At 53.4% G+C, this 21,739-nt stretch overlaps 8 protein-coding genes across 8 annotated transcripts; 5 read left to right on the plus strand and 3 right to left on the minus strand.

Moving 5' to 3' along the window:
• Positions 1 to 204: 204 nt before the first annotated feature.
• Positions 205 to 2,037, plus strand: MRS44_000942 (uncharacterized protein; the record flags this gene model as incomplete). Its single annotated transcript, XM_046275026.2, has 4 exons — positions 205 to 333; positions 473 to 537; positions 643 to 1,403; positions 1,460 to 2,037. 4 exons carry the CDS (start codon positions 205 to 207, stop codon positions 2,035 to 2,037), a joined length of 1,533 nt encoding a protein of 510 aa, XP_046138839.2.
• A 676-nt stretch (positions 2,038 to 2,713) lies between these two features.
• On the plus strand, positions 2,714 to 4,121 carry MRS44_000943 (uncharacterized protein; the record flags this gene model as incomplete). The annotated part of the gene is made up of 2 exons (XM_065624249.1): positions 2,714 to 3,297; positions 3,374 to 4,121. The coding sequence occupies 2 exons, from the start codon at positions 2,714 to 2,716 to the stop codon at positions 4,119 to 4,121; spliced, it is 1,332 nt and encodes a 443-aa protein (XP_065479949.1).
• A 747-nt stretch (positions 4,122 to 4,868) lies between these two features.
• On the plus strand, positions 4,869 to 9,312 carry MRS44_000944 (uncharacterized protein; the record flags this gene model as incomplete). The annotated part of the gene is made up of 6 exons (XM_065624250.1): positions 4,869 to 7,286; positions 7,942 to 8,335; positions 8,406 to 8,586; positions 8,648 to 8,674; positions 8,736 to 8,866; positions 8,936 to 9,312. 6 exons carry the CDS (start codon positions 4,869 to 4,871, stop codon positions 9,310 to 9,312), a joined length of 3,528 nt encoding a protein of 1,175 aa, XP_065479950.1.
• A 788-nt stretch (positions 9,313 to 10,100) lies between these two features.
• On the plus strand, positions 10,101 to 11,375 carry MRS44_000945 (uncharacterized protein; the record flags this gene model as incomplete). The annotated part of the gene is made up of 1 exon (XM_065624251.1): positions 10,101 to 11,375. One exon carries the CDS (start codon positions 10,101 to 10,103, stop codon positions 11,373 to 11,375), a length of 1,275 nt encoding a protein of 424 aa, XP_065479951.1.
• A 207-nt stretch (positions 11,376 to 11,582) lies between these two features.
• On the minus strand, positions 11,583 to 12,589 carry MRS44_000946 (uncharacterized protein; the record flags this gene model as incomplete). Its single annotated transcript, XM_046275028.2, has 4 exons — positions 11,583 to 11,862; positions 11,969 to 12,157; positions 12,209 to 12,254; positions 12,379 to 12,589. 4 exons carry the CDS (start codon positions 12,587 to 12,589, stop codon positions 11,583 to 11,585), a joined length of 726 nt encoding a protein of 241 aa, XP_046138843.2.
• Positions 12,590 to 13,946: 1,357 nt separating this feature from the next.
• MRS44_000947 (uncharacterized protein) lies at positions 13,947 to 16,511 on the minus strand (the record flags this gene model as incomplete). The annotated part of the gene is made up of 1 exon (XM_046275029.2): positions 13,947 to 16,511. The coding sequence occupies one exon, from the start codon at positions 16,509 to 16,511 to the stop codon at positions 13,947 to 13,949; it is 2,565 nt and encodes an 854-aa protein (XP_046138844.2).
• Positions 16,512 to 16,963: 452 nt separating this feature from the next.
• On the minus strand, positions 16,964 to 18,295 carry MRS44_000948 (uncharacterized protein; the record flags this gene model as incomplete). The annotated part of the gene is made up of 3 exons (XM_046283844.2): positions 16,964 to 17,070; positions 17,118 to 17,750; positions 17,806 to 18,295. 3 exons carry the CDS (start codon positions 18,293 to 18,295, stop codon positions 16,964 to 16,966), a joined length of 1,230 nt encoding a protein of 409 aa, XP_046138845.1.
• A 301-nt stretch (positions 18,296 to 18,596) lies between these two features.
• MRS44_000949 (uncharacterized protein) lies at positions 18,597 to 21,732 on the plus strand (the record flags this gene model as incomplete). The annotated part of the gene is made up of 3 exons (XM_046275030.2): positions 18,597 to 19,193; positions 19,555 to 20,144; positions 21,063 to 21,732. The coding sequence occupies 3 exons, from the start codon at positions 18,597 to 18,599 to the stop codon at positions 21,730 to 21,732; spliced, it is 1,857 nt and encodes a 618-aa protein (XP_046138846.2).
• Between the last annotated feature and the right edge of the window lie 7 nt (positions 21,733 to 21,739).

A 21,739-nucleotide genomic window follows, 5' to 3' on the forward strand; every position in this document is an offset into this window, starting at 1 on the left:
TGGTCCTCCCCCTCGGGGAGTCCTACTTATCAAGCCGCATCCCCAGACCCAGGACCATCTAACTTGTCGTCCTCGAGGTTGCGCCCAAGCTACCCCTGTCATGAGAGACTCGCCCGTCGCAGTCTCTTCAAGTCCCGCCACCTTCTGCCACACGCGACACCGATATCGACGACGCTCTTGACCTTTGCGGTCCTGCACTCATCCATGGCCACATCAACCGTCGCTGCCATGGGCGGCGACGGCGACGCAAGAGGAGCGACCCAACTCAAGTACAACGGCACCGGCGCGACTGGCGCCAATCCCCTCGAGATGGACGTCAACATCTGGTATGAGGTGAGTTCTACCCTTCCCTTCCCTTCCCACCAAGTCCAAGCCCCCTCTGCGCACTGCCTTTGGACGCCCGCTCTGTCCACCAGTGGGTCACAGGGGGTCCCGCAACCAACGCCCGCAAGCTGACACTCTGCGCCCGCAGCCAGGAGATATCGCTTGGATGCTCACGTCCACTGCTCTCGTCTTGTTGATGGTTCCTGGTGTCGGGTGAGTCTTTTAAATTTTCCTTCTGGGTCCCCCTTTGTCGGTCTGGTCTCGGCGAACAATCCATCTCCATCTAGATTGGCTGGTGGGCTAACATGCGTCATGCAGCTTCTTCTACTCGGGTCTCGCCCGTCGCAAATCCGCCCTCTCATTAGTATGGCTCTCAGTAATGAGCGCATCGGTAACATGCTTCCAATGGTTCTTCTGGGGCTTCTCTCTCACATTTTCTCACACGTCGGGCGCCTTCATCGGTGACCTGGCCAACTTTGGCTTCAAGGATGTCCTGGCCCGGCCCTCGGTGGGCTCCGCTCACGTCCCGGACATGCTCTTCGCCGTCTACCAGGGCATGTTCTCCGCCATGACCGTCGCCCTTGCCACCGGCGCCGTCGCCGAGCGTGGCCGCATGCTCCCATGCGTCATCTTCATCTTCATCTGGGCTACTATTGTCTACGATCCCATCGCCTGTTGGACTTGGAACCCGAATGGATGGTCTAACAAGATGGGTGTGCTGGACTTTGCCGGTGGCACCCCCGTCCATATCGCCTCGGGCAGTGCTGCCCTGGCCTACTCCATGATGCTTGGAAAGCGCCGAGGCCACGGGACACACGAGCTCAACTATCGTCCTCACAATGCGACCCACATCGTGACGGGCACCGTCTTCCTCTGGGTCGGCTGGTTCGGCTTCAACGCCGGCTCCGCCCTCGCTGCCAACCTGCGCGGCGTCATGGCCGCCGTAGTCACTAACCTGGCTGCTTGCGTGGGGGGCATTACTTGGTGTCTGCTGGATTACCGCTTGGAGAGGAAGTTTTCGACGGTTGGCTTTTGCTCTGGCGTAGTCGCAGGGTTGGTCTGCATTACCCCTGGTTCCGGTATGTTCCACCACACACTCAAACACACTCGAAGGAAACCAGCTAACATTTCCCAGGCTACGTTCCTCCTTGGGCTGCTGTCATCTTTGGCGTCCTCGGTGCTTCCGGCTCCAACTATGCCACCAAGGTCAAGTTCCTCCTCGGTATCGACGATGCTCTTGATATCTTTGCTGTCCACGGCGTCGGTGGTTTGATCGGCAACATCTGCACCGCCTTCTTCGCCAGCCCAACTATCGCAGCCCTCGATGGCCACTCTCGAATCAACGGCGGTTGGATTCACCACCACTGGGCACAGATGGGATATCAGCTCGCCGACTCCTTCTGCGGAGGCCTATACTCGTTCAGCGTCACTTGCCTCATCCTGTTCATCATGAACTTGATCCCCGGTCTCCGACTACGCGTCTCCGAAGAAGCTGAGATTCTGGGTATCGACGACGCCGAGATTGGCGAGTTCGCGTACGACTATGTTGAGCTTACTAGGGAGGTGGTCAACGACGTCGAGGGCGAGGCCGGCAGCCGATATTCCGCGGATCCCACAGCGTTCCATCCTTACGAGAAGCACAGCATTCCCATGATAGATGCCCGCATGTTTGGCGGTCAGCCTCCGCCTGCTCCTCTGGGGTTCCCCCAGTGAGCGCTCTCTCGTTAACCTTCCGACGCTTCTCCATCGAGGGGAACACCATGTATTGAACGCATCAATCGGCGTCATGTTTTATTTGTTCGGATATAGATACCCGGTGTTTTGGCTTGCGCTTTTTTGGGATGGACTCTTTGTATATTAGGACGACAAGTTAATGCTAGCATACTATGTAGGTTCGGGATATAGAAACCGGCAATTGGAATATCAAACCATACACATACACCAAGCCCTGCTCTTTGTCTCTATTCTTTGTGTCACCCCATTCGTGAGTTCACCCCGCCTTTTTAAGTAGTTTACCCACTGAGTCTGACAACTCCCTAGGTGAAGCTTCGTGATCGCAAAGACCAGCCCTTACCAGCCTCATCCTGAACCACCGCGTTTGTCGCATCGCACTTCATCTTCAACATCCACTGGGAACGAACAAGGAAGTCCAATTCCAGAGGAGTACATGCGCCTAAGGCAGGCGGGTTACCTCAGCACTCGCCATTATCAATGTGCTACTTAAATGCCTACTCTAGGTAAATCTTAGGCTTCTCTCATCCTAAGGCACCTGCATATCTCGGGGGCTCATTTGACCTAAGCTCACACAGCACACATATCTTCTCCAAAATCTGCTTCGACTGCGAGAAGCTTCACCTTTCTCACAAAATCACGCGCCTCTCACTCGACGATGGGGCAGTCGCCGTCCACCCCCGAAATGACCATGGAGCTCGAGCCTGCTGATGAAGATTCACCAGATGATGTCGGGTCATGGGAGAGCGATTCGATAGAGAACCACTCAGAATTCGACGACCTTGATGAGGAGGAGATTGAAGATTTATGCCAAACGACAACGACTCCAGAGTTCCTCCAATGGCGGGAACAAGTCCAAGCTAAGCTGTCTCTTCTCGAGAAGAGCATGGACCCTTTGGCAGCAAGGGCCCAGTACAACTTCGAGAGCAGCCCAATCTATAGCGCCCCAGACGAGATTCTTCTCATGGCTATGCGATATCTCGATGATGAAGACAAGGCTGCTTTCTTCTCTCTCCGCAAGTCTCGAGACGCTAGAGACGTCTTGTTGACTGCAAAGTATTCCGGACGAATCCCTTTTCAAGATACGACAGATGTCTTCAGTGCGATACGTGCGGAAACGAACCAGGCGGGAAATTCGGTCTGTCCAGGTCCTGCTTCCAGGAGAAGGCTAGAGAACTCAACGGTGGCCCCCCTGCGCAGCTACGCGAAGCTGCGTCACGTCTCCGAAGAGACCTCCTCTGCGTGAGTTGCCAGCAGGGATACAGCAATAGAAAGAGACACGGCCTATCGGTCGTCTGCAAGTTCAGTACCCACAAAGGCGACAAGAAATGGCTGCACTGCTCGGCTGCAAAGTTGACCACCTTTCTACCGTTTTCTCAGCCGAGGAGATCACGAAGCCCTGGGACGAGCGCCTGTGCATTGGAAGGCAGGGTTACGTGCGTCTTTGCGAGCATGAGGTCATCACATGGGCGGACATCGAAGCGGGCATCGCTCTAGAAAAGAGAAAGCCTAGCACCAGCCCGAACAGATCGATCGAATTGAGGAGCTGTAGAATCCCGGGCTCAGACCACGAGCACAGGCTCGGGCAGAACATAAGTGGTCATCACCGGGCTACACTGGATTATTCGGATCCACCGACATTCACTCAACTCGACGCTGGCTTGCGGCTCGAATGGCTGGTGCACTTCGATTGTACTGTTGCGCCAGAGATGGGAGCATCCAAACCACTCGGTATTAAAAGGATACAGGCCATGTCTCAGGTCCTCCGTTCCAAAGGAGTCGGATCTATCCTTCCAGCAGAGGGACCATCCCATCTCCCGGAAATGGACTGCTTTTCTACTTCTTGGCGCTGCCGCTGCCTTCGGGATTACATGCGAAAAGGTGCAGAACAGACTACCTCACAGCCTGGCACCAGACTCCCTCCGGAGGAAATTTGGTCCTCAGCGCATGCGGGCATGGATGCTCCATGCACTAGCCTACACGGAGCCTGGACATCACCCTTCAGGACCAGAACTGATGATGACGGCGTGGAGAAGGCTGCCGTTTTGCCGAAAAACCGGCCTTGAATTTCGTTACAAGAAGTATATTGGCCTCGAAGATGATAAGACCAAGGTCGACGGCAACGACGGTGTCACACTAATACCCAGCCATGCTTGGTATCACGCGACAGACCGGAGCTCTTACTCGTGGCAAGGAGGCTGTGGTGCGTTGGAGTCGTGTGAGAATCAGTCTTGCCGGAACTACTACAACTTGACGGCGGTATCTTCTCACTACCTCCCAGATCTTTCGAGGAAATGCAAGTGCGAGCTAGAGAGTTCAGATAGTGAGGATCAAGGAGAGGGGTATGACACTGGGTGAACAAGGACAGGGGCACGTATCAGTGGGCTATTCACTCCGTCATGATTGTGCATAGACTGGTGACCCAATAGAGCAATCCATTCTAATTGACTCGTCAGCTATCGTGGTTCAGGGTGATTGATGTGTGGTTGAAGTTGGAATATCCTTGTGCTCGTTGCAGCCTGTGACAGTAGTGATTGGTGGCTTTAGCGTCCAGCGGCCAATCACGAGTGGCCTCCAGGCATCGATTCGGAAGGTCATGGTTCAACGTGAATCATTACCTGACAATCAACCAGCATCGACGGCCTCGTCTCCATCTGCGCGCTTCAACTCACGCTCACATGACTGTGGCTCTCAAGTGCAGGCATCAGCGGAGGACGTTACCGATATGAAGGCATTTAAGCGCTCAACGCCGCGACTCGCAACCCAGCACCAACATTCTTTGTCGCCAGGTCAACACGGTATAGATTCACGGCATGGCTTCACTGCAAGAGAAAATAGCATTCTTCGACCAACTGAAGCCGCTCTACAGCGATGACGAGTTTGATGCGAATGAGCAGACGGAGAGGAAGCGCTGTCGCAAGTTCTTCAGCGCCAGGCCCGTCTCCAAATCTTCGAGTCGCGAGGAGCCTATCGTGCTGGACCTGACGGGCGATGAGTCTCAACAGACGAGGGTTACCCCTAGAAGAATCTTATCGGCTCCGACGATAGAGCCTACCGGGAGCTCTAAAGTCATCAAAGGCACACCGATGACAGCGACAGGCCAGAAGAGCAGGCTTGATACTCTGTTGAACCAACACAGCGCCGGGGCTATCCTAGTCGACGATACACCTATCCCCGAGTCCGCGCGACCAGTCCAAAGGGGCCTCCTGAGAGGTGGTTCTACGCCGCTGTTCCCATCCAGGCGACACCTGGGCCAGGCGAAAGACGACTCTCCGTCGGCAAGCATCTCGATGAGGAAGCGAAAGCGAGAGCCGTTGCTCAAGCTCCGCCCCGAGAGCGAGCAGATCTTCAAGGACCTCACATTCTTCTACGTCCCCGATGATGACGTTGCACCGGCTCGTCGGCTGCGCATAACAAAGGCCCGCGAGTTTGGTGCGACGTGGGTGAGGGCGCCACGCATCGCAACGCACATTATCGTCGATAAGCACATTCAATTCAAGGACCTCGAGGGGATTCTGAAGGGTATCAATAAGAGCGTCCCACCCAAGGTGGTCAACGAGGACTATCCGATCGACTGTATCCAGTTCAAGGCGCTTCTAGTGCATAGCCAGAAGAAATACCAGCTCGTGGGTCAGCCAGTGGTCCAGGAGGAGGACAAGGTCTCGACTACACCGTCAAGTTCTGAAGAGTCCGTTCGGTCACTACAGATCAAGCCAGCACACAAGAACCCAAAGAGATGGGACTACGCTCCCGGAGGCACGCCGGACATGAGCGGAGAGTCGTCGCGTCCAAGTCAAGTCTCTGAAACACCTATTCCAACGGACTCGCAACCAGTCATTCTCGACCTCGAAGCCATAGTGTCCTCTCCGAAACAACCCTCAGATAATGACCCAGAGTCTTCTAGCAGCGCGATCCAAGATGATTCGGCAGATGCTCAGGGGAGCAGAAAGAGTCAGATGAATGATGCAGAACAACCTCAGAAGATTATTAGCCACAAGGATGAGTTATCAGATTACATCAAACTAATGATGGAGTACAAGGACCTCCCGTTAGATGCCGATGAAGACGACAACCATACTGTGATAGAGATGGGCGATACTGGATCAGACGAGCATCACCATTCAGGCTCAGAAGATGAGAAAGCTCAAAGACGCAAATCGCGAAGAAAGACACGATCTGGTCGCAAAGAACTCACCTTTAAAGATCGATTCGCCTGCAACTCAGCTGGGGCAAAGGATGCAAAAGCGGGGAATCCAAATGCCCGCACTATCGAAGTGCTCCAATCCATGGCTGACTACTATGATCGGATCGATGATCATTGGCGCACGACTGCCTACCGCAAGGTCATCAGCACTCTGAAGCGTCAAGAGACCAAGGTGACGACAGCAGAAGAAGCACAGCGACTCCCCAGCGTCGGGACACGCCTAGCACAGAAGATTGAGGAGATTGTTACCACAGACCGACTGCGGCGGCTTGAATACGCTCAGAGGGAACCGATGGACGAGGCCTTACAGTTGTTCCTTGGAATATACGGTGTTGGTACCAGCCAGGCTCAACAATGGCTTGCCCAGGGATTCCGAACTCTCGATGACCTCAAGGCCAAGGGAAAGCTCTCGCCCAATCAATTACTGGGCATCGAACACTACGACGACCTCAACACCAGGATCCCGCGGCGCGAAGTTGAAGCTTTGGGTACAGTGGTGCGGAAAGGCGCCCAACAGGTTGATCCAAACGTTGAGCTCATCATCGGTGGGAGCTACAGGCGAGGAGCAGAAACATCGGGCGACATCGACTTTATCATTACGAAGCCGAATACAGAGTCATCGTCAGAGTTAAGACCGTTTCTCGACGGCCTCGTCCATCGTCTTGAGGCTGAGGGTTTTCTCGTCGCGAGACTGGCTTCGTCGAGGTCAGGTAGCGACGGCAGCAAGTGGCATGGCTGCTGCGTGTTGCCCAAGATCAGCGGCTTCAACGATGAAAACTACCGGCCCATTTGGCGACGCATCGATTTCCTGCTAGTGCCCGAGACGGAGATAGGAGCAGCTCTGTTGTACTTTACGGGCAACGACATATTCAACCGCAGCATTCGACTCCTGGCTTCCAAAAAGGGGATGCGACTGAACCAGCGCGGCTTGTATAAGGACGTAATGCGAGGGCCGCAGCGAGTAAAGGTCACAGAGGGAGAACTTGTCGAAGGGCGAGATGAGAGGAGGATATTTGAGATTCTGGGGGTCAAGTGGCGGGAGCCTCACGAACGGTGGTGCTAAGAGTCTTGAAGAGGGTCCCTCGGGCCATTTCTGGTCTACCGAGGTCAAAATTTACGGTATTTGGACTAGCATAGCGTGGAGTTTGGGGAATTGGAGACGATGAGCATGGGTTGAATTCGAAGAGGGTCTCGAGGCATTTGTATCTTTAAGATTGTCTTTGATGGAGACCCTGGATACGGGATATATACGTACCTGCCTTGGATCTCGACTACGCCTGTCCACTTGCACATGTGAATCTGGCCGTGCATGAGTCGAGGTGGCATTTCCCCAGATCTTGGCCATTGGAAGCTTCCTTCGAGCCGTGATGGATCACATGTGAAAGTCCCTTTCTCCATGAAATCGAGCTAAAGAGGTGCTCCAAATCTTCACAGAAGACCTTCAGTGGACGGATCCCCTAGACCGCTCTGCGTCATAGTGTACCCTGTCACCCGGACCGAGAAAAAATGGCACAGTATAGGTAGGCAGTGAGAACTTCGTCGGACCATGCAGACGTAATTTTGAGTAAGATAGATATATAGAAATACAAAATGAATAAAAAGTTTCCTCAAATATTTATATATGAACTTGGTTTTATAACAATAAGCCTTATATGCTGTGGTTTTGCAAATTAAAAACGTAGACTATTCGCGAGGTGTGCTATTATTTTCTGGCTACTACCCCGTCCCCTAAAGCCGTCCGCCCAGCGGCGGGGCCTTGGGGGGTGCCGGCCCAAGCTGCCGTCTCCGCAGCACAAGCCGAGCGCACCCCATACATCCGAGGCTCGCGACCAGGTGACGTGCGTCGAGTCCCATCCAGTCATGGGAGGCTCAACTCTATTGATAAATGTCTTGACACCTACGAAAACAACCTCCGATTACTCCATCCTACCCCTGGCACGTGGAACTCACGAGAGAAATCGAACGACGACAACATCCGATGTGCTAAGAGGCTTCCCCTGCCGACCCTTTCCCTTGCACCCGCTGCTAGCTCGAGACCCTGCGACGGCCAGGTTTCCTCTGGTGGATTAGGACCAGGTGCTTTCTGCCGAGGCTCGAGAGCTTGGGGGACACGATGGCGTCGTCGGCGATGATTGAAGTAGTCAAGGTACTGCCCCATCGATACGATGCGACGAGGAGGAGGGACGCTGTGCTGACGGAGCTTTCGGGCAGAACGCGCTGGAGGAGATCGTCAAGGACCCGCGATACCATGATCTCTTGTCGCTGATCAAGACGGCGCGCAATGGCGCAGTCTACGGAACCAAAGTGCGGTTTCCGCACGCGCTGGTGTAAGCATCTTCCTTTTCCACATTTGACGGTTTGCGACGTCGCTAACTTGGTTATTTGCAGGATGATCTTCCTCTTCCGCTCCGGAACGTACGTTGGACCGCCTCACGAGATAAACTCCCCGAACGAGCTAACGCGCATTGCGATGCAGATTCCGACACAAGGCTGGATTAGTATTACGAGCGACGAGACACCATGCGAGCAACCTAGCGCGGTTCGCCGTCATCTACAAGCTGACCATGTTGGCGCTCAAATACTTTGGCTCTACGCCTGGCAAGGAGGGTACGTCATAGCTGCCGGAACCATGGACCACCACAGGATTCTGGAGTTCTAACGGAGAGAATGTTATAGGTACCTACGACTCGTTCGTCGGCGGCCTCGTCGGAGGCTACTTTGTCTTTGGCGGGCGCTCCAAGCGCACAGGCAAGATCTCGTCGGTCAACCAGCAGATCGTCATCTACGTGTTCGCGCGGGTCATGCTCGCCCTCGCGCGCATCGCCGTCAAGCCGGGCCACGGGTTCCCCCTCGTGTCCTCAGAGCCGCTGCACTCGACCATCAACCACTACGCCTGGCCGGCCTTCGCGTCGCTGTCATGGGCCATGGTGATGCTTGTGTTCCGCTACCACCCCGAGGACCTGCAGTCGAGCCTGCGGTCCAGCATGACATACATCTATAAGGACTGTAACGACTTTGACTCGCTCCGGACCTTGCTCTGGCATAACAAATAGACGGGGGTTGGCTGTTGGGGGTGTTTTTTGTTCTTGGGTTGGTTAGGTTGGCGTTTTAGGCGTGGTTGGCAGTTGTCAAGGGGGGCATCATGAATGCCTGCCTGGGTATTTGCATAACATTGGAAGATTATCCATACCTCAAGGGTTCAATGGTCAGCTGGGCCTTGTCTTTATAGGTAGCATTGTAGACTTTGGAACATGATAACCGAGTAGACTTGCAGTCGGTGCCGTGGTCTGAGAGCAGTATTGTTTATGAATGCCCATGAGCGTCTGAAATAACCTCCGGTTCGGATAACATCGGATCCTTTTACTATGAAACCAACAACATGTGTTATCCATTGTAGATACTGGGCAGTCAACAATGGAAGATATTCTTCACACGATGTTGGCCGTTGAAGGTGTCCACTTGGGTTCTTGCATTAAGCCTGTATGGGGTATGTTATCACCAACGCCTCTCCGTGATAGAGAAAGATTTCTGCCTAACAAACCTCTCAAAAAAATACACTCTTCCCGCGGATATTGAAATCCATCAGGACCCTTAATTAAGCGTGGAGTCTGAGTCTCAGACAGGCCTCCGAGGTCAGCTTGCCGCGGTCAATATCTAGCGCTAATCAAGCAAGCTACCCCGCTAAAGCTGCCCCCTGCCTGCCCCTCCACACTGACGCCTGCAGTGAGCCTCAACTTCCAGGCTGGGGCCAGGCCAGGCAACACCACCTCCACTCACGCTCACCAACTTCCTATCGCTTCCATCCTCTCCTCATCAACCTCCCCGACGACGACCGACAACCATGGCGCCAAACCCCAAAGTCGCCGAGGCCATCTCGCGAGCCGAATCCGCTGCTGGGGAAAAGGGCCCCCTCTACGAGCAGCTCCTCGCCGAAATCAAGACGCTCTCCTCACCGGCTACCGCTACCGACGACCTCAATGCCGTCGTCGACTCCATCTTTAACCAGGCGCTCGGCATCGTGGCCACGAGGTCCGTTCTCGCCGCCTTTATCAACACCCTCCGCGAGCTTAAGAACGAGGACATGTGGATCGAGGTCGGAACCCGGACTCTAAATACCATCTCCGCCCAACCTTCGTCATCCTCATTCATCGATGCCGGCGCCACGATCCGTGAGCTCGTCGCTACCGCCCATGAGAACAACGAGGACTTTCTCGACGCCGCAAAGGCCCTGTCCGAGATCCCCCTCGAGAGCTCGCAGCGCAAGGTCACGGACGAGGAAAAGGCCCGTACGTGGGTCCGCATCGTGCGTAACTACCTCGAGGTGGACGACTCGACGGCTGCCGAGATGTACATCAACAAGCTCAAGAACATCATGCACCTGGTGACAGACCAGGACTTGAACTTGCACTTCAAGCTGTCCCAGGCCCGCATCCAGGATGCCAAGCGAGACTTCCTGTCCGCTTCGCAGCGATACCACGAGATCAGCTTCTCCCCCGCCATCGCCGAGGAGGAACGCCTGCATACTCTTAGCATGGCCGTCAAGTGCGCCGTCCTGGCCCCCGCCGGCCCCATGAGGAGTCGCACGCTGGGTCGTCTGTACAAGGATGAACGGTCAGTGCAGTTGGAGGAGTTTGGCATTCTAGAAAAGATGTTCCTCGATCGACTCCTGTCGCCTGAGGAGGTAGACAAGTTCGCCGAGGGTCTGCAACCACACCAGCTTGCGACGACTTCAGATGGTTCCACGGTGCTCGCCAAGGCCGTTGTGGAGCACAACCTCCTGGGTGCGTCCAGGCTTTACAGTAACATCCGTTTCGAAGCCCTTGGGTCACTCCTTGGCCTCGATGCCGACAAGGCGGAGGAGACCACAGCTCGAATGATTGAGCAGGGCCGTCTAGTCGGCAGGATGGACCAAGTTGACGGCATAGTATGGTTTGAAGGTGGTGAGGCTTCGGGCGAGAAGGGCAGTGGAAGAGCCGAGATCATTGTAGGCAAGGAGATGAGAAAGTGGGACGACAACGTCGAAAGTCTGGCTGAAGATGTGGAAAACGTCACCAACACGTTGCAAAAGGAGTTTCCCGTGAGTATCCCTTTTCATTTGGTTGATTACTATGCCTGATGCTAACTATCCATCTCCCAGGAATTTGTGGCCGTGAATCTCAATGTATGAAAAAAAAGAAGGGATAGAAAGAAGCATCAAGGCTTATTGTTGCGCACGGCGTTGGGGGGTTGGGCATCGAGGACATTTCCTCCACGATGAAATGAATGCATATCCATGTAGCTGGCTCATTTGGTTTTAGACTGGCATCATGAACAGGCCAATACTCTAGTCCAAATCTTTCTTGCGAACGACGACGTAGCCCTCGCTGATTTTGCGAGGGTTGCCCTCCTCCTCTTCAAAGATGAAGTCATCCTCGAATTCCAGCTGGGGCGGGCTGCTGAGGGTGCCTTCGCGCCGCAGGATGTCTATCAGGGCGTCGGCGATGTGATTTCCCATCCAATCGTAGCCATCATCGCGGAGGTGCAGTCCGTCATCCCAGTACTTTTCACGATCCGCTTCCGAAAGCGAGTGAAAGGGGATGTGAGCGTGGAGGTCAAAGGAGTAGCTACTAACTGTCAGCTGGGCTCTGTGCTCGATGTTGCAGATAGCAGGGAAGTGGGTATTGATCCGGGTGACGTATCGTGTAGGTGTAAAGATGTCCCGTGACTTACTAGTTGGTGCCCTTGTTGTTGAGGATCATCTGGTTGAGCTCATGCCTGGACTGTGTGCCTCGCTCACCCTTGGCCTCGCACTCGGGGACGGTGAGGGCGAGGACCTTGTGCTCTTTGCTAAGGGCAATGTCGTAGATACCTTTGAGGGCTGCAAAGATCTGGGCTGGAGGGATGGCGTATGCTATGTCGCTATATTCACAAGTTAGAGGTGGGCAGTGAGGAAGGGAATATGGAACCAACTTGGTGCCGCCTAGGATGATGGTCCAGTCGTAGGTCTTCTTGCTCCCTGGATGAAGGTGCAGATCGTTAGTTGTATACTCATTAAGCAGTTGATAAACAGCGGTGCCAGGGTTGAGGAGTGGCGTGAAGACCATCACGCATCATGACTTGGATGAGTGAATTTGACGTACAGGCAGCCTCCATCCTCCTGCGAAAGCGTTCAAAGGAAGCAATGTCTCCAGGCTGGCCATCAGCGACCACCTCAAAGTCGACATCGGGAAAGGCACCCGTGAGGCGATCCTCGAGCTTGAGAGCGTAGGGGTGGGAGCCCATGCCCCAGGCGAAATAGCCCGAGGTCAGGGAGTCGCCGAAGCAAAGGATTCGCAGGGTCTTGCGCCCCATGATTCGAGATTTGGGCGGAGGATGCGTGACGGGGATATTGTGAGTTAGGTGGGGGTGATGAAGGTGAATGGCGTTGAGACTGTGAGTGTAAGCGGGCAAGACAGGCAGCAGCTGTAGCACAGCCTGGTTTGGCGGCGGGTGTCTGTGCAGTGTTGAATTGGGAGACTTGAGACTCGATGGCCAGGCGCGCAATGCGAAAGCTGTTGAGGAATGATGAACAGATGAAGTGTATCTGGTATTGGTTCTCGGCGTTCTGAATGACCTGCGCAGTTTCTCAACGAGGCGGGCTGTTGATTGTGTAGCTGTCAAGTTGTTCGCTTCGGCCACGCAAGTACATGTGAGCACGAGATGCTGAATTCAGAGTACGTATAATGCTTGCGCCAGCCACAATACTGTATTGAAGTACCCAGAGCGGCCTATTATACAACCGCATAGGTAAAAACCAAGAAATATACCATTAATCTCATACATCAATAAGAGGCAAGCATTGTTGCTTCATTGTCCCATGTCAGGTGAATTGCGGCTACCTTGTAGGGTAGTTGGTCATCCGCCTGATCACGAGCACCTCAGCCAATGATGGAGAGTCACTCAATGTGCGGTGCGCCTTATGAATAGAGGAGCAGCAATTCATCACACTGAAGGCCGTCAAAGTCTAGGCTTACAGAAATACGAGCGTTAGAGCAAGAGCAGGGCCTTCACCTGGAGATTGTCGACCTGCCTGTTCATGACCGTGAGGCGATTGTACCACAATTGCAACCTTCCCCTCAACAACCTCCGGTGAGATGGCCGAGTTGGTTATGGCGTCAGGTTAAGGTCACCTTAACAACCTAAGATTCCTGATGGAGCAATCCTCCTGGGTTCGAGTCCCAGTCTCATCAAATCATTTTTTTTGCCATCATTCCCATTTTTGGGATGACTTCTCTTTTTGCTGAGCTTCACCATCAATGTGATTGTCGTCAGCGGTTGTGGCGCGTCATAAAACGCCAATATGTAGAACCATGAACTCAATTCCTGGGTATGGTAGCTTATCCTCTAGAACTCCAATTCTATCCATCAAAGCTCAGAGCTTCACCCTCTGATCAAGCGTTCAACACATGATACAGACTCCAGTGAGCTGTGACATAACCTCAACGTGATAATGCTTTGTCCACTTGCAAGGTCTGTATACGCCCTGTCTTCTATCTTGATTGAAAGTATGTGTGGTATACGCGAGAACCCCAAACCATCCAGTATTATCCCTTTTGCTCCAGTCCCCCGTTGCCGTGACCCCGGCCCCAATCGCAAAATCGAACCAAATCAACTCAAAATCCTGTTCTTGTACACTGTGATGTTCATACTCTGCCCTGCCTTGCCCCTATTAGTCTTCGATATCATCATCACTTAGCACCAACTTCTGAGCCAGCAGTCCCGTTACGCCGCTGGACTGAATACCCGCTCTCCGTTTCCGCGGGCTTGTCTCCTCAGATGGTTTATCGGTTGCCCACGCCTCTCCGGGTGCATGGTCCTCCTCCGCGTCCGAGTCCTGGTCTGGAGCGTTAATCCCTTGGAACGAGACCACCTTCTCTAGGTCGCGGAGCCTGAAGTTGGACGTCTTGCGGGCGCGGGCAATGTGAGCCATGTATGGGAGCCGCTCGAGAAGCATCTCACGGCGTGCTGCGCTGCCCAAGGAGAGGAGGGGCGCCTTTTCGTGTTCCTCATCTGTCTGAGGTTTCACAACAGTGGGGCGGTTTCGTTGCTGGCGATGCATCCAGGATGTTTCTGCCGAAGATTGCTGTTGTGGGCGACGGAACGCGATGGCTCCGTCGGTGAGGTTCTTCGTAGCCGCATGGTCCTCGCCCTTGAGTAGTTTCGCAGACCACATATCTACAAGACCCTCGAGTTCCTCCTTGGCACGCCAGAGCTTGAGACTTGTGGGGTAAAACATCTTGAACGCGTCGGTGCCTTTTGTATACGATGTTTTCCGCTTGACTGGGTTCGGCAAGGCGAATAGCATGCCGCGGACCGCGACTTGGAACGTCATCTCGTCCTGCCGTAGGAGATGGCTGCCAGAGTCCCGGCCGGATAAGCCACCTCTCCCACCAAAGAAGATGTCTCTTGAGGGGGAGAGGAGGTCGCTCTGGGAAAGGTACTCGATGCATTCGTTGACGTAGTCGATTGGAGTAGAGAGATCCATAGGATCTGTACTATCACACGAAAGGACGTAGTTCTCGTGCAACGCTGATATAAAGGTATGTGTGTCTGTTCCAGTCTCATCGATGAGAGAGTCGACAGAGACCTCAGAGCGCTTCGGCCTCGAGTGGTGCGACAAAAAGTTTGGTAGATTTTCCACCTTGTCATCTCGAGGAGCAACTTCATCTCGTTTGTTGTATACGACCTTTCCAACCGCATGAAAGATGCCCAAACTTGCCTCACGCTGAGATATTAGCTCCAGACTCTCCTGCTCCCCATGCGTGAGCTTGATTGCATCCTTGACGCCTTTCTTTTGTTTTGTGAATGCCACCTTGCCGCCCCAGTCTGCTTGCTGATCGCCCTTCAAGCAGAGGAACTCGAGAGAAGATGCGGCGTTCCGGATATCTCCAATCTCACCCAGGCGCTTTAGAACCTGAGGGCCTGGAGTTTTCCTCCGGCCGGATTTCCTAGCTTCCTTTTGCACGATCAACTCGAGCGCTTTCTGCAATAAGGTGGGCGCAATAGCATTGAACTCGATCACCCCGACCCCTGGATGCCGTAGGATCTCGGGTCCCAGGAGTCGATGGGCTGTAAAACTATCTGCCGAGGCAGAGGTTGTGGTCAGGAGAGTCTCCGAAATGATCATAACCATCGGCGTCACAGGTTCTTGTCGCGAAGGCTTTGCGAATGTGGACAAGGAGGGCGTGTTATCGGCGAGGTAGCGTAGTATGGTGTTGCGGAACGATGTCAGAGCTGTAGAGGACCTCGAAAAGGTGTTGGGAAACTCTTCAATGAGTATGATTCGCTTCGAATCCTTCTTATGTGTCCCATGGAAACTGTTCTGCATGGGAGGCCCAGCCATGTCTGTATCTAGAGCGCCGAATTTCCCGCCACGACCAAGAAACTCTTCGAATTGAGCCGATGTCGAAACAAAGCCAAGCCCAGAGCTCCCTATAGGATTTCGCCATTCAAGAAGCTCACAACCCATGTCGTTTGCTAGGAGCCGCATCGTCGTCGTCTTGCCAGACCCGGCCGCGCCCTTGAGGATGAGGAGGCGCTGTCGCATGCGCCCAGCCATGACGTCCTCAAGCCATCTTCTAACGTCCGCAACCTTCTTCTTGTGCACTGCCAACTCCTCCAAATTCTTCGGCCCAAAGCGTTCTGACCAAGGACGCAGGTCCTCATCGGCTGCTGCTAGGCGTTCTGGCTTTGGGGGCCTCAAGAACTTCTGGCTGGCACTAGGAGCTTCCGATAAAGTTGTCTGAGAGCTGCCTCGGATTCTCTTCTTGGCGCGTTGGCCGACCAAGCTCGTAGTGCCTGCTGTCTGCTCCGAAATCTCATCATCCTCCGAGATGGGATCGCTTATTATGTCGTCGAGAGGAACGGACCGCCTATCCCCGTTTCCCGACCTCGCAGCTCGCTGTGCCTGATTTGAAAACAGAGTCTTGAGATCTGCAGTCTTCCCCTTGTCGTCTGATTTCCCAACATCCTTGGTCTTCTTGGAGCTTGGGCTCGTGCCGTTCCTATGCGATTGCGGTCGACGAGGCAGGCGGTTCGAAGTAGTCGTGGAGAGCTTCCCAGTGGCGGGCTTGCTCTTGGATGGGCTCGGCGATGCGACAGGAGGGCGTGTCTTTGGGGGCGAGCTCGGCGAGGAGAGCAGGAAGTTGGTGAGCGTGTTCGCACGGGGCGGCTCGTCTTCGTCGTCTGAAGCATCGACGACATTCCGCCGGCGGCGCTTCGCGGGCGGAGCCATCAACGCAAATTATGCATCTGCAGGGACAGCATACCGCGGCTGAGAGACTGTGCGATTGGTCCGGAAGCTTCGAAAAGGTGATTGCTGTATAAGCTGATGAAGATGCTGAGTCTCGAAGTAATGGCGTCGTGAACGGGCTGTCGATGCGCTAGGGACCCGCAGCACAGTATTTGTGGAGAATTCGCACTCCATGATCTCAGCAGGCCTCTCGACAGTTGCTCATAGATACAAAAGAGACGAATGGTGAGCAGGCGGTATTGGCATAAAATAGTTCTTTCATGATGATAGCTTCATCTCCTTTGTTCGAGTCATTATTTGAGTATTTGATACTAATACAATGCCAATATCGTTGCCCATTTCCAATGCCAGCATATACATTTGTTCGTAGCCATCCTGATGCAATTTTCGTTCAATATATCGTAACTAGACGTTCTGAAAGCATTTTTCAACCCTTAAAATGTCCATCCTCGAAAATTGTCCACAAAAGTGAGGGCGGCAAGGAGGTACCGGTTGTTGTCATCACCCCAAGTCTTCGACGCCTCCTTCATAGCGCGGATAGCTGTCACCTGTTAGTCATTGCTCAAACATGAGAGATGGTTGCCTAACCTTTGACGTAGTGAGAATCAGTGGCCCAAGATGAGTTCAGAGCCTTGTCCACGACGTATTTCCAGTCCCTGCCTTTCAGGTCGCTGTCCACATTGTCCGGATTGGGCAGAGGTCGGCCCCTGACGATGAAGACGGCCAGCACCAGAAGCCACCACTCTCGGACAAGAGTGATGTGGTGCTCTTTCGGGAAGAAAGGTAGCAGAATTCGAACAGCATGGCTCGTGGTCAAGAGATGGACAAGGAAGAAATCGAAGGCATGAGTTCCTGGTTGAACAGTGGCAACCAGTATAGCCACTGCAGCTTCTTGCGACATCTCAAACTGCTTGAGAGGGTCGTTAATCTCCCAGGCATTCCAGTACTCCAGGATTAGATCCTCGTGCTTTTCGAAGATCTCCGGTAGGTCGTCGAGATCGGGGTGTTTTGGCAGGGCATTGAACCGCTCGTCTTTGGTCATCTTGATGAGTAGCTGAAGCGGTGAGTCGGAGGTGAAGGAAGCCTTCTTGGTGTAGGATTTGTTGTCAATGTACTTGTGGAAGAAGTTGTACTGCACGCAAGCGAGGCCTAGTGACTCCATCGCAACCTCCTTGCAGTCCATCTCAATGGCATATCCAAGATGAATGAGAGGGTGCCCAACTGTTAATGTTAGTCAATGAAATTCGCAAGTCCTTGGATGAAAGGATAGTCATACGGCCACCAATTAGACCATGCCACAATGGCTCGTCGCCCGTGAACAAATAATGGACCAGCTCTTGTCGCCAGTCATAGTTGAAGCGCATGACAAGCTTGTCTTCGAAATAGTCGACAAAGGCACGCTGGTATCTTCGGTCCCCTCGGAGCTCCTCCCAATCATCGTCGCCAACCTCAGCAGGCGAAGGCACCCATGGCTCCAGCTCAACAATCTGCTTGTCGTAAATGTCATTCAGCTGAGAGACACTTGCCCCAAGGAGATACGCCGAGCTGAGGACATGAGGGTTGTGGTTGTCGAACTCAAGATTGTGGTAGACGATTGAGTAGTTGGCATGATTGGCCTTCAACAGATGCTTTAGACATCTCGCCCTTCTGTCCGGGTCTGTCTCAATCGAGTGAACCTCGACCGGGGGGACGTCAATTGACTGACGGGTTGAGACCAGTCCCAAGAGTCGGTTCACGACGGGAACCTGTGATAAGAGGCCAGCCATTGTGAGAAACGAGAATGTGGAACTGATACGAGTGTGATCTGATAATGAGAGAAGCAAGATCACAATGACGTCCAAGTGAGCCGTAGAAATGGCCGGCGCCGGTTCCGTTGGGGGCGTTCAACGGACACTAACAAAATGGCGGGGCAAGCTTTTTCCTTTGGGGACTCTCAGGTGCTCTGTCGACTCAGTGACGCGTGCACGGACCAAGCGGCAGTGGATTATCAATCTGCAGTCTGGCTTCGCGTCTTCTCATCTTGAACATCACAACTATTCACGTCGACATACGCTTTGCCCTCTCGCAATGGCAGCTTCAAAGGACATATCGATATACGCCGAGCTTCTATCAAATATCAGACAAGTATCGGTTGTCGCATCCTTGTCATCACCTCCCGACTCGTCTACCAAGGCAGAAATCTCACATGAAGGCCGGCGCCTTGAAGTAACCCATCAAGGGCAGACAGAATCCATATCCCTCCCGGCACAAGTCGCCCTCACTGCGTCCCTTCCGGTGGCGACAAATGGACGCCCCGCTCTGTCCTGGAGACTGCCCGTGTCTCCAGCCGAGGCAAGGCCCGCCCGCTTCTCCCTGGAAAATCAAGCCCTGCCATGGACCTCAGTCGATATAGAGACTGGCTCGCGGATAGGCTGTCGTAATTGCGACAACGATTTCGTCACGCAGCACGCCATTAAAGCCTGGAAAGATCTGCCAAGCGAGAACTGGGCTGAGATGATGGAGTTTTGGCATTGTCATAAACCCCATGACCACGACCAGCAAGATCCTGAATCGCTGGCGAGCAAGGGTTACGGCGCCAATCATGCTATATCTGCCCAGCCGGGCATTGGTTTCGTCGACCTCACCTCATTCCTCTTCTCGGAATCGGACTGTAAAGGTGTCAAGGTAAGTAGCGATTCTGACGCGACTGCTTTTGTTCCATGCTTGACCTCGCCTGTACCCGGTCCCAGCCTCCAGACTGGGGAGAAAGAAGATGTCCATGTCGGTATACCCAACCTTTCAGTGATCTGGCCATCGATACAACTCCCCAAGATGAATGCATCGTCGTTCCCATTCCGTGGGCTGGTAATCTCCTGGAAACCTTCTTTACCGAACGGGTTCCTTGCGTGACCTAGAAGACGCAGCCACTCTTTTTCATCCGGCTTCTCAAAGATATGGGAAACAGGAGATTAACAGGAGGCACATTTGCTTACAGGAACAATGTTGATGTATCCTGGACTATCGATTAGCTGCTTACACCTTGTAGTATTCGTCCTCAACCGTGGATGCTGGCTTCGACCTCTCCTCTTTGGCCTTGGATGACAATGAGGCCAAGAAGTTTCTTCATGTCTTCTGCCAAAAATGCCAGACTGAGGTTGGCCTATTCAACATTTTGGCATCGTCCGTGACGCTCTTCAAATGGCAAATCACTTGCCAAACCATCAGACCAAGCCCCAGGCCCAGTAGTTCTGAGTGCCTGGCAGCCACTCTTCTGGCAACAATTTCCCGGTCAGGATCCTCCAAGTCTATCATCACGCCACACATTCTGGGCCCGGAAAGTGCAGAGACAGATGAAACCAAGACAAATCTCTTTCTCTGGGTTCTGAACCCAAATGTTGTGTACGCCTCCTCTTCTGCCACTGGCACTGGCAGCAAAACGGCAATGAAGATACTCTACAGACAAATCCCGGTAGATGAGGGCGAGAAGTTGACCACCTCCATGATCTCGGATGTTCAAGAAATCAGTTTGCCCGCCTCAGCCATCAGAGCAGCCGAGGATTACTTGTCTTCTAGCAGCCACTTGCTGCCAGCTCAGGAGAGGAAGTTCAAGGCATTTGATGTTGGGCTTCTTGGAAGGTGGGAGGCTACTTCATGAAGATTGGCCTTGAATGTCCATCTTTGAGAAGCATATCGGCTCGATAGACAGTGAGAACCCTTCGAGAAAGAACACGCATATATCAGCTGTGCATAGGTAGCTGGAGGATACAATACACTAATCTTTTCCCAATGCGTGTAATTGCCGCCATCATCGTTGGTGACCGAGATCATGTGACTTGCTGCACACTGGGGGAGCCCCTGATAAAAGAGCCTGGTGTTGGTCACTTGAGAATGGCGTGTCAGATTTTTCACTTTCATTTAACTTCATCGCTTTATTCGGAACTCCATCAATCTGGAGAAGTACGCGCTGTTTTTGCTAAGATTGAGCCGATGCCTGAACAATGCCATTGACTCGGTTGTGCTTTCCTCGAGATTTGCCTTGACGCACAGTGCTCTGATTCACTAGCACGGTGTATCACAACCTCCACACTCCTAGGCATCCGTCTGCACCTTGACACCTCTGCCTACCTACCTACCTACTCCATCACTCACACCAACGAAGACTCCGAGGAGCCAATCCTGTGTTCTTCCTTTTGGGTTTTGCGGCTCATGTGGACACTTGACATCATTCGTTCCCCTCGCTTGCACCGGACTCGACTGACCCGCCGTCCTGTCTGACTATCTTGCTATCAGTCTGATGCACGATGCATTCTCAAAATACAGTTTTCATACCCGCTGGATGTTTGTCCGTCTCTCAAGAGGAATGCTCTTTGACCCCGGAACTTTGGTCTCTCGATGAACTTGGCGATTGGAGGACCTTTGACTCGTTGCCGGATTCGCCATTCCATCTCAACCTTGACACTCAACAACGATTCCTTCCCAAAACGTGCAATCATCACTACGAAAGTCCCGAAAGCTCGCACCATGCATGAAACTACTTGAAGCATCGTGGATCAGGCTCGAATTCCGCGTCCCCCATCGGAATTCGGAGCGAGGCACCTTCCGAGTTTACCTCCTCCCAGATGATATCTTGCGCAGCACCGTGAAACGATCAGATGCCACATTGATCAAAGCAAGAAGGAAGATCCTAGGCCAGCTGGATTATTCTCAGGAAGCCTGGCAAGGCGATACCCAATGTCAGCGCGCCGATATGCCACGTCTGCATGAAGACGCAAGCCAGAGCGACGGATCTGGCGAGGACGTGTCGCTGCTGCACTTATTCAACACCATACCATCCCCTGACCCCGATCCTGAGTTAATACTAGAACCATACTCGAAATCCGCCATGTACGATCTGCTCCAGAGCCAAGTTCCCGGCCTCAAGTCCCAGCTCTACCCATACCAGAGAAGGTCGGCAGCGTTGATGTTACAAAAAGAAGTTCAGCCAGGGACTGTACTGGACCCACGTCTACTCCACGTCAAGGACCAAGAGAGCAGAGAATGGTATTTGGACCCCGTCGCCGGCACGGTTCTCAAGGAGCCACGTTATTATGATGGAGTGTCTGGTGGGATTCTAGCCGAGGAGATGGGCTCTGGCAAAACAATCATGACCCTCGCCCTCATCCTCGCGACTCGATCGTTGCCTACTCACCCCCAGAGCATTTTCGTGCCGGAGATGCCCCTGTGAGAAAACG

Source organism: Fusarium solani (genome assembly GCF_023522795.1).
Source record: "Fusarium solani strain SB1 chromosome Unknown bctg00000000, whole genome shotgun sequence".
In the NCBI taxonomy this organism is placed as follows: Eukaryota; Fungi; Ascomycota; class Sordariomycetes; order Hypocreales; family Nectriaceae; genus Fusarium; species Fusarium solani.